The 9,782-nt window shown below is 42.2% G+C and overlaps 1 protein-coding gene across 7 annotated transcripts; it reads right to left on the reverse strand.

Annotated features, from left to right (window-relative positions):
- Positions 1-340: 340 nt before the first annotated feature.
- spef1 (sperm flagellar 1) lies at positions 341-8,159 on the reverse strand. 7 transcript variants are annotated; one of them, XM_036981003.1, is made up of 7 exons: positions 7,917-8,159; positions 4,225-4,336; positions 2,335-2,392; positions 1,984-2,029; positions 1,304-1,364; positions 1,004-1,094; positions 341-832 (listed from the first exon to the last, which is right to left on the reverse strand). In XM_036981003.1, the coding sequence occupies exons 1-7, from the start codon at positions 8,023-8,025 to the stop codon at positions 719-721; spliced, it is 591 nt and encodes a 196-aa protein (XP_036836898.1). In that variant the 5' UTR covers positions 8,026-8,159; the 3' UTR covers positions 341-718. The 7 variants fall into 7 exon arrangements, with proteins under 7 accessions (XP_036836898.1, XP_021461879.2, XP_036836890.1 ...); XM_021606204.2 differs by having other exon boundaries at positions 2,242-2,392; XM_036980995.1 differs by having other exon boundaries at positions 2,335-2,411; positions 4,217-4,336.
- Positions 8,160-9,782: the final 1,623 nt, after the last annotated feature.

The raw sequence follows: 9,782 nt of genomic DNA on the forward strand, positions 1-9,782 counted from the left end.
GCCCAGTCACAAAAACACACTAACGTCTTCCCCAGGCTCAACTGCTAGAGCCGATACAATTTGTATGCGGCTGTGGTTAGGGCTGGATGTGGGTAGATGTTTGACCGTTCTGATGAAATAACTTATCTGCTGCACTAAAAACTGCTGTAAGATTTGACCCATTAAATTGAGTGAGAATTTAATCTGATTTTAAATCCACATGAGACATTTGGACATGTCAGATGACTGAGTGATAGAGTTTAGTTTCCCATCATATCCTCTATTTTACTTCCCCTCTCGTCTCCTAACTTCTCTCCTGTTAACACAGCATACGCATGGATCAGAAAGGAGACTGGACAGATTTAGTGTCAGTGTTTTATTTAGACAGCTTCAGAGGTTAGTGGTCACATGGCTGTTATAAGGGCACAGCAATAGACACACATAAGATCCACACTACAAACCTTATAGTCTAGTAGTCCCCTCAATCTAGCACATTATATATAGAAAACACACACACATTCTCAATACAATATCATCTGTTATGATTTAATAAATGCAACAAATTAAAAAATACTTCACAAAACATTCAGTGCTAACTTTTAGAAAAGTACAGGCTGATAGCAAAACAAGCATTAGTTGTTAGAAAAATGTAGTTCATAAAAAGGAGAGGTGTGTTTGTTGTTTCTAGTTGTGTCTGAGAGTTGCTGTGTGTTTCTGAGTGTGTCCGCTTCGGTGTGTATCAAGGCACGTTAGCCCTGGCCTTGTATCTCTCCAGATGGCGTGTCAGGTCTTCAAGTCTCATGTCCTTTAGCTGAACCAAGTGTTCCAGTCTGTTCACCTTGATCTGCAGGATCTACACACACACACACACACACACACACACACACACACACACACACACACACACACACCTGCTGACGGATAGTGACACATTCCCACTACACTACACTCAGAAAGTGTCACTCAAGAGGCCAGATTACACCTGTAACCCTGCCGCCCAAAGTGTGTGTGTGTGTGTGTGTACCTCCACAGTCTCCTGTAGGGCAAGTAGAGCTTGCTCCTTCTCCTCCAGCACAAGACGGATGGTTGGGTCCACCTGAGAACCTAGCACAGTGCTACACACACACACATTATAGAAAAGTCCAGATTGTACAATATTTTTTGCTGTTGTGCTGCACATCTCAGAGGATTACTATAACAAATGAATATGGTTCCTCCTCCAGATGTCTGAGGTCTGATAATCTGTGCAGCATGACTACGGTGGGATGACCTGGAACACATCCATTACATTTAAAGACTGACACACCGTGAGTGCTAGTAGTACCTAGTCTTGTCTGTGTGTTGGTGTACGTGTGCCCTCTCCTCTTTCTTCTTGGGAGGTGGCTCTGAGGGACACAGAAGATGGAGAAACAGAGACAATCCACTGAGTGATGTTACATTTGCACCACAAATCTAATCTGTCTATCTTGTCTGTCTGTCTGCCCGTCCGTCAGCAGTAGAAGGATGCCTCTCTATCCGTGTGTCTATCGGTACGTCAGCAGGAGAAGGTAGATAGAACAGTGAGACTACTGGCTTTGGGCTGAGAGGACACAGCCTGGGCATCCTATGGACTGAATGGGAGGTCTGGGGGGTTAGGGTTTGCTTACAGACAACAGACAGAGTTACATGGATACTTCTAATGGAGACAGTGATGTTGTTGGATACTCCCATACATTCTCAGCCCTTTAAAGGTCATTACTGACCGCAGTGGCTCCTGACCCACTTTTGTGTGTGTGTGTGTGTCTTTGTCTCTGTGTGTGTGCAGCTGACCAAGTTCTGACTCAGTCACCTCCTCTAAATACCAACTAACTGAAGGTGCTGAGTATATCTGGGTCAGCAGAGGAGTCACCCTATGTATAACTGTGTCACATTATACAAGTGTCTGTCTTCACTGCAGAGAGAGAACCAACAGCTCTGTACACACTGCCTGAGTCAGGGGTTAGGTCAGGGATCAGGTTTCTGTACCTGTGAGAGGTTTCTCTCGGTTTCTGTTGTTGTAGTATTCCACATCCTAGGAGACAGAAGAATAGTTAGTGTGTTTTTATTTTACACCTCTGTTCTATTCTCTACCCTATGAACAGGGACTGGATGTGTGCATGATGAGAATGAAATGTTTGATCAGCAAAGGTTGTTTGATCGAATGTTAGATGGCCACACACACACACACACACACACACACACACACACACACACACACACACACACACACACACACACACACACCAGTAGTGTGTCTTCAGTGCATTGCTGTCTCTTGTCGTCAATCCTTTCTCGGAGCGAACACAGGACAGGCTCTATTACTCCAGCAGTGCTCACCACTATCCTCTTCACGGTCTCCTCTGGGATGTGGAAGTTCAGCTTGGAGAACACCTTCCTGTCAACATGGAAACACGCTGATTTGGGGTCAGTTTTGCATTTCTCCCACTAATGGTTAAGGTTAGATTGGGGGGAGGGGGAGCTGTACCTAGATCTGTAGCTAGGGAACCCCCCCTGGCACGAGAGTAGAGGAAACATATGTTAATGTGTGCGATTAGCGCCATGCTATGGATCTACAGTTGAAGTCGGAAGTTTACATACACCTTAGCCAAGTACATTTAAACTTAGTTTTTCCACAATTCCTGACATTTTAAAAATTCCCTGTCTTAGGTCAGTTAGCATCACCACTTTATTTTAAGAATGTAAATGTCAGAATAATAGTAGAGAGAATGATTTATTTCAGCTTTTATTTCTTTCATCACATTCCCAGTGGGTCAGAAGTTTACATACACTCAATTAGTATTTGGTAGCATTGCCTTTAAATTGTTTAACTTGGGTAAAACGTTTCTATAGGATTGATGTCAGGGCTTTGTGATGGCCACTCCAATACCTTGACTTTGTTGTCTTTAAGCCATTTTGCCACAACTTTTGAAGTATGCTTGGGGTCATTGTCCATTTGGAAGACCCATTTACGACCAAGCTTTAACTTGATGTCTTGAGATGTTGCTTCAATATATCCACATTATTTCCTGCCTCAAGATGCCATCCATTTTGTGAAGTGCACCAGTCCCTAATGCAGCAAAGCATCCCCACAACATGATGCTGCCACCCCCATGCTTCACGGTTGGGATGGTGTTCTTCAGCTTGCAAGCCTCCCACTTTTCCTCCAAACATAACAATGGTCATTATGGCCAAACAGTTTTATTTTTGTTTCATCAGACCAGAGGACATTTCTCAAAATCTTTGTCCCCATGTGCAGTTGCAAACCGTAGTCTGTATTTTTTATGGCGGTTTTGGAGCAGTGGCTTCTTCCTTGCTGAGCAGCCTTTCAGGTTATGTCGATATAGGACACATTTTTACTGTGGATATAGATATCTTTGTACCGGTTTCCTCCAGCATCTTCACAAGGTCCCTTGCTGTTGTTCTGGGATTGATTTGCACTTTTCGCACCAAAGTACGTTAATGTCTAGGAGACAGAACACGCCTCCTTCCTGAGCGATATGACAGCTGTGTGGTCCCATTGTGTTTATACTTGCGTACTATTGTTTGTACAGATGAACGTGGTATCTTCAGGCGTTTGGAAATAGCTCCCAAGGATGAACCAGACTTGTGAAGGTCTACAATCTTTTGTTGTTGTTGAGGTCTTGGCTGATTTCTTTTGATTTTCCCATGATGTCAAGCAAAGAGGCACTGAGTTTGAAGGTAGGCCTTGAAATACATCCACAGATACACCTCCAATTGACTCAAATGATGTCAATTAGCCTATCAAAAGCTTCTAAAGCCATGACATCATTTCCTGGAATTATCCAAGCTGTTTAAAGGCACAGTCAACTTAGTGTATGTAAACCTCTGACCCACTGGAATTGTGATACAGTGAATTAAAAGAGAAATAATCTGTCTGTCAACAATTGTTGGAAAAATGACTTGTGTCATGCACAAAGTAGATGTCCTAAACGACTTGCCAAAACTACAGTTTGTTAACAAAAAAAATTGTGGAGTGTTTGAAAAACAAGTTTAAATGACTTCAACCTAAGTGTATGTAAACTTCCGACTTCAACTGTATATGGCTGGATCCAAAATGGCTGTGGTCCAACCCAGTGGTCAGTGAGTAGGAGTTCTCATGGCCCTGTGTAGTTGCTTAGAAGTAGAATACAGCATCAAATTCTCTACGATTCCCAGAGGAACCTGTTCAGTACATTGAGAGACACACACACACACTTACACACTTGCCTGTTGAGAGTGCCCCAGTTGCTGAGTTTTTGCTGTATAGAGTTGGCTGGGGTGTAGTTGTGAAGCTCCACCAGTTTGGGAAAGAAATACTTGACGACCTCAGCAGCCATCACTGGAACAAGGGCCGATATAAACAACACTGCTATGACATGTTTCTGTCTGGACTAACTTTTCTTAGTTGACAACCACAGGACAGTGCTCAATGAAACTGACAACAGAAAGAAAAGTTATTCATTTAAACATTGAATAAATCATTTATTTATAATAGATGAATCATTTATAAATGATCAGCACCAAAGCTGTTGGTTAACTCAAGTACCTAAGTTAGCCCCTAGGCCAGGGTTTCCCTCTGTCCTCAGAACCCCAAAGGGTGCATATATTGTTTTTTTTGCCCCAGCACTACACAGCTGATTCAAATAATCAACTAACGATCAAGCTTTGATCATTTGAATCAGCTGTGTAGTGTTAGGGCAAAAAACAAAACGCGCATCCCTTGGAGTCCAGAGGACCGAGTTTAGGAAACTCTACCCTAGGCTTAATCATTGTTAGCCACACCCCGCCTCCATCTCGCTCCACTGCTGCTGCTTCTTCTTCTGTGGTTTTTATATGGCAATTTGCAACCAACTTTAAGATGCTTTACCGCCACCAACTGGACTGGAGTGTGGACCAGAAACAGGGAAGGTATAGCTCCTATCCATTATTCTTGTCTCCTCAAGGAAATTAAGGAAACTAAATACATAATGAAATATTACATCCCCTGAAGATTTTCTCAGCAGTTCACCTATGCTTGGCTTTTCAACACCATTACTCCTCAAATCTGATAACAATCTCTCCCTTTCCCTCCCATATTACTGACACTGAAATAACATGTGTCTCCACGGTCTCCATCTCCTCATGATCACACCTCCCAGTCAGACATTTTCCAACCAATTTTAATGTACTGTTGAGCCTTGTGTGTCCCAGAGGAATTTAGTAATATGAATTGAACGGAGTTTCCCATCTTCCCATTTAGAGTTTCTGGTGCAGCACAGAAATGCCCTTATCCAGATGGTGTGACAAATGCTTTTCCTAACAGAGTTGCTAACTTTCTTTGTAGTTACTTTAATGTTGGAACCAACATGCAGTGCCTCCAGCAGGAAGAGAAGCAAGACTTTTTTTGTAAGTACAGGGTCATGCAATATAGAGTCTTTATGGATGTGTTATGAATGACCAAAGTTGTCTCACTTCAAACTACAGCGCCTTGCAAAAGTATTCATCCCCCTTGGCGTTTTTCTATTTATTACAACCTGTAATTTAAATACATTTTTTATTTGTATTTCACGTAATGGACATACACAAAATAGTCCAAATTGGTGAAGTGAAATGAAAAAAATAACGTCATTTTTTTAAAAATGGAAAAGTGGTGCGTGCATTCACTCCCTTTGCTATGAAGCCCCTAAATAAGATCTGATGCAACCAATTACCTTCACAAGTCACATAATTAGTTAAATAAAGTTCACCTGTGTACAATCTAAGTGTCACATGATCTGTCACATGATCTCAGTATATATACACCTGTTCTGAAAGGCCCCAGAGTCTGCAACACCACTAAGCAAGGGACACCACCAAGCAAGCGGCACCATGAAGACCAAGGAGCTCTCCAAACAGGTCATGGACAGAGTTGTGGAGAACACAGATCAAGGTTGGGTTACAAAAAAATATCAGAAACCTTGAACATCCCACGGAGCACCATTAAATCCATTATTAAAAAATGGAAAGAATATGGCACCACAACAAACCTGCTAACACAGTCAAAAATTCTTAATTATTTCTAAACCCTCCCATTTCCACAATTTATCTTCTTAAAATGTGATTTTAAACCTTACCCTAACTAATGATGGCCAAGTTTGATGCGTTGGTCCACCAGACCTTCCGTGCATTTGGGCAGAAGTGTCTGGGAACAATATTAGGTGTAATGTGACTAACATGACATCACTTTAGAGTGTATGCCATCCTTCAGCACAACATTTCACCCTTTATAAAGCACATGATTATATCATATTTGACATAGTGGGTTGTGTCATATTGGTGATTATGTGACACAGTTATGCCACATTTATGAATCCTTTATAAAGCATGGCATACAGTTATAGATGCTTTGTAACACATTTATGTAGTGCTTATGAAGGCTTTATGAAGCCTTTAAAAGCTGAACATCATTTAAAGCGGAACCAAACTGTGCACCTTCACAAATGCCTGGGCTAATATCTATACATTCTCCATGTCTTTCACTGCAACAGTCTCCCCACTTTTCAGCACAGGGAGATCCCATTCTCGTCTGACCCCACTCATCCTCTTAATCATCCCCCATACCTCTCCCAGAGGAGTAGTCCTGCCTATGTTTCCACAAAACCAACGCCAATACTCCCTCTTAACTGTCCTAATGGTCCTACTTACGACAGCTTAGGCTTAGGACCCTTTAAACATCCTTAAAGCACCATTCCTACTCACAGCTTCCTTCTCTGCACTCTTCAGTCCACCAGGGAACTGCATTCCCCCTTCTCCCACCTGTACCCATCACCTGCCTTGCAGCCCCTACCATTGCTCCTCTTACTACATCATTCACTGTTTCTATATCTGCACTGAATTCTATTGTGGACTACAGGAAAAGGAGGACCGAACACACCCCCATTCTCATCAACGGGGCTGTAGTGGAACAAGTTGAGAGCTTCAAGTTCCTTGGTGTCCACATCACCAACAAACTATCATGGTCCAAACACACTAAGACAGTCGTGAAGAGAAAAAGCCTATTCCCCTTCAGAAGACTGAAAAGATTTGGCATGGGTCCCCAGTTCCTCAAAAGGTTCTACAGCTGCACCATCGAGAGCATTCTGGTTGCCTCACTGCCTGGTATGGCAACTGCTCTGCCTCCAACCGCAAGGCATTACAAAGGGTAGTGCGTACGGCCCAGTACATCACTGGGGTCAAGCTTCTTGCCATCCAGGACCTCTATATCAGACGATGTCAGAGGAAACTGTCAAAGACTCCAGCCACCCTAGTCATAAACTCTTTCTGCTACCGTACCTCAAGCGGTACCAGAGCGCAAAGTCGAGGTCCAAAAGGCTTCTTAACAGCTTCTACCTCAAAGCCATAAGACTCCTGAACCGCTTATCAAGGGGCTACCCAGACCCCTCTTTTACGCTGCTGAAATTCTGTTTATAATCTATGCATAGTCACTTTGACTCTACCTACATGTACATATTACCACAATTACCTCAACTAACCGGTGCCCCCGCACATTGACACTGTACTGGTACCCCCTGTATATAGCCTAGCTTGTTATTTTACTGCTGCTGTTTAATTAGTTGTTATTTTTATTTTCAATTTTTTACTTATCGATTTTTAACTTTTTTTTATTTACTTAATGACAAATACAATTTGATTTGAATTCACCTGCAACAGCCCTCAACTCCTGAAAATATCATTTGAAAAAGATATCCTCATCCCATTTCCTGCTGTATCTTCCACCCTCATTCTTACAGTACACTTGATTGGGGAGTGATCACTACCCCCCATGTAGAATCCTCCCATACCTCCCAGCTACATCTGCCTTCCATCATTGAACTAGAGATCAGAGTAGGAGCCAGAGCAGATTAATTTCCTGTTACTGGGTCTCCCCCTCCCTGACGACGTCGTTCCTTTAGATACCCTACCTCCGTCGCTGAAGTCTCTTGTTATATTCCTCTTAGGTCTGGACAGTGGTATTTTGTCTATCCAGGCAAACAAGTCTTGCAATATTTCTTCGTTTAATTCTTTGTCCATTCTGTATACCGGTCCTTCATCCGACAACTTTACACTTCGATTTGCAGCTAGCCTGTATCGTTAGCTAGCTAGCGTCCCACGATGGTCGTCATTAGTTACCATAGCCACAAAGTCCAAACCCCGCCCATTTCTACAATTTCTCTTCTTAAAATCGGATTTTAAACCTAACCGTAACCTCACTGATAACCGTATCACTAACCCTAATCTAAAATTAAGACCAAAAAGCAAATATATATATATATATATATATTTACGATATGGCCAACTTTAACTTTGTGACTGTGCTATCTAGTGGAAACAGGTTGTTTGTTTAACTCGTTGCTAGGTAACTAATATCCAAGTATGGAATCTGAGAAAAGACAAACCTCATCAGTAAAGAGTGAGCCCATAGAAATATAATTATGAGTGAGCTAGAGTCAGTGGGGGGAGTGAGCTAGAGACAGTGGGGAGAGAAAGAACAACACACTGAAAAGTGTAGACATATTATTATTTTATAATAGATAACATATTTTCCAATAAATAGCATGTCTACACATTCGTTGTCAAGTTTTTGTATGGTATAAAATGTGCACTGAGATGCAAAGCAGAATGCATAGACCCTTCAAAACATTACAATCAACATCATACATACAGTCATCATACACCAACAGTAAAATAAGGTTGAACATTTTAATAATGACAAGATTAACCAGAGTGGTCCAAATGGACCCTTAGACCCTACCTGACCCAAGCCATTCCTCCCTATCCTTCACCCTGGGTTCGTTCAGCAGGATGCAACATTTTAATAATATATACAGTATGTATTTTATCCAAAGAGACTTATAGTCATGCATGCATACATTTTACATATGGGTGGGTGCAGGAATCAAACCCACTACCCTGGCATTACGGGTGCCATGCCTTACCAACTGAGCTACAAAGGGCCACGTTTAGATATAAATACACTATGTAGAACAAACATGCCTCTCTGCAGGTTTGGCTAGGTTACTTTCGAATGTAATTTGTTACAGTTACTGTACTGAACAAAAGTATAAATGTAACATGCAACAATTTCAACGATATTATTGAATTAGAGTTCATATAAGTAAATCAGTCAATGGAAATAAATTCATTAGGCCCTAATCTATGGATTTCACGTGACTGGGCAGGGGAGCAGCCATGGGTGGGCCTGAGAGGGCATAGGTTCAACCATTTGGGAGCCAGGCCCACCCACTGGGGAGCCAGGCCCAGCCAATCAGCATTTGTTTTTCCCCGCAAAAGGGCTTTATTACAGACAGAAATACTCCTCAGTTTCATCAGCTGTCCGGGTGGCTAGTCGCAGTTGAAGAAGCCGGGTGTGGATGTCCTGGGCTGGCGTGGTCTGCGTTTGTGAGGCCGGTTGGAAGTACTGCCAAATGTTCTAAAACAATGTCGGAGGCAGTTTATGGTAGAGCAATGAACATTCAATTCTCTGGCAACAGCTCTGGTGGACATTCCTGCAGTCAGCATGCCAAGTGCATGCTCCCTCAAAACTTTTGACATCTTTGACATTGTGTTGTGTGACAAAACTGCACATTTTAGAGTGGCCTTTTATTGTCCACAGCACAGGGTAATGATCTGTGTAATGATCATGCTGTTTAATAAGTTTTTTTTAATTGAATTTATTATTGAATATCCAAAACATACAATATACTTGCAGTGAAGCCGCTCAACAACTACATCATACCAGTCATTCAACAGATTCCCATTCAGAGTGACACACAGAAGCATCCAGGGTC

Source organism: Oncorhynchus mykiss, chromosome 1 (genome assembly GCF_013265735.2).
Source record: "Oncorhynchus mykiss isolate Arlee chromosome 1, USDA_OmykA_1.1, whole genome shotgun sequence".
Taxonomy (NCBI): Eukaryota; Metazoa; Chordata; class Actinopteri; order Salmoniformes; family Salmonidae; genus Oncorhynchus; species Oncorhynchus mykiss.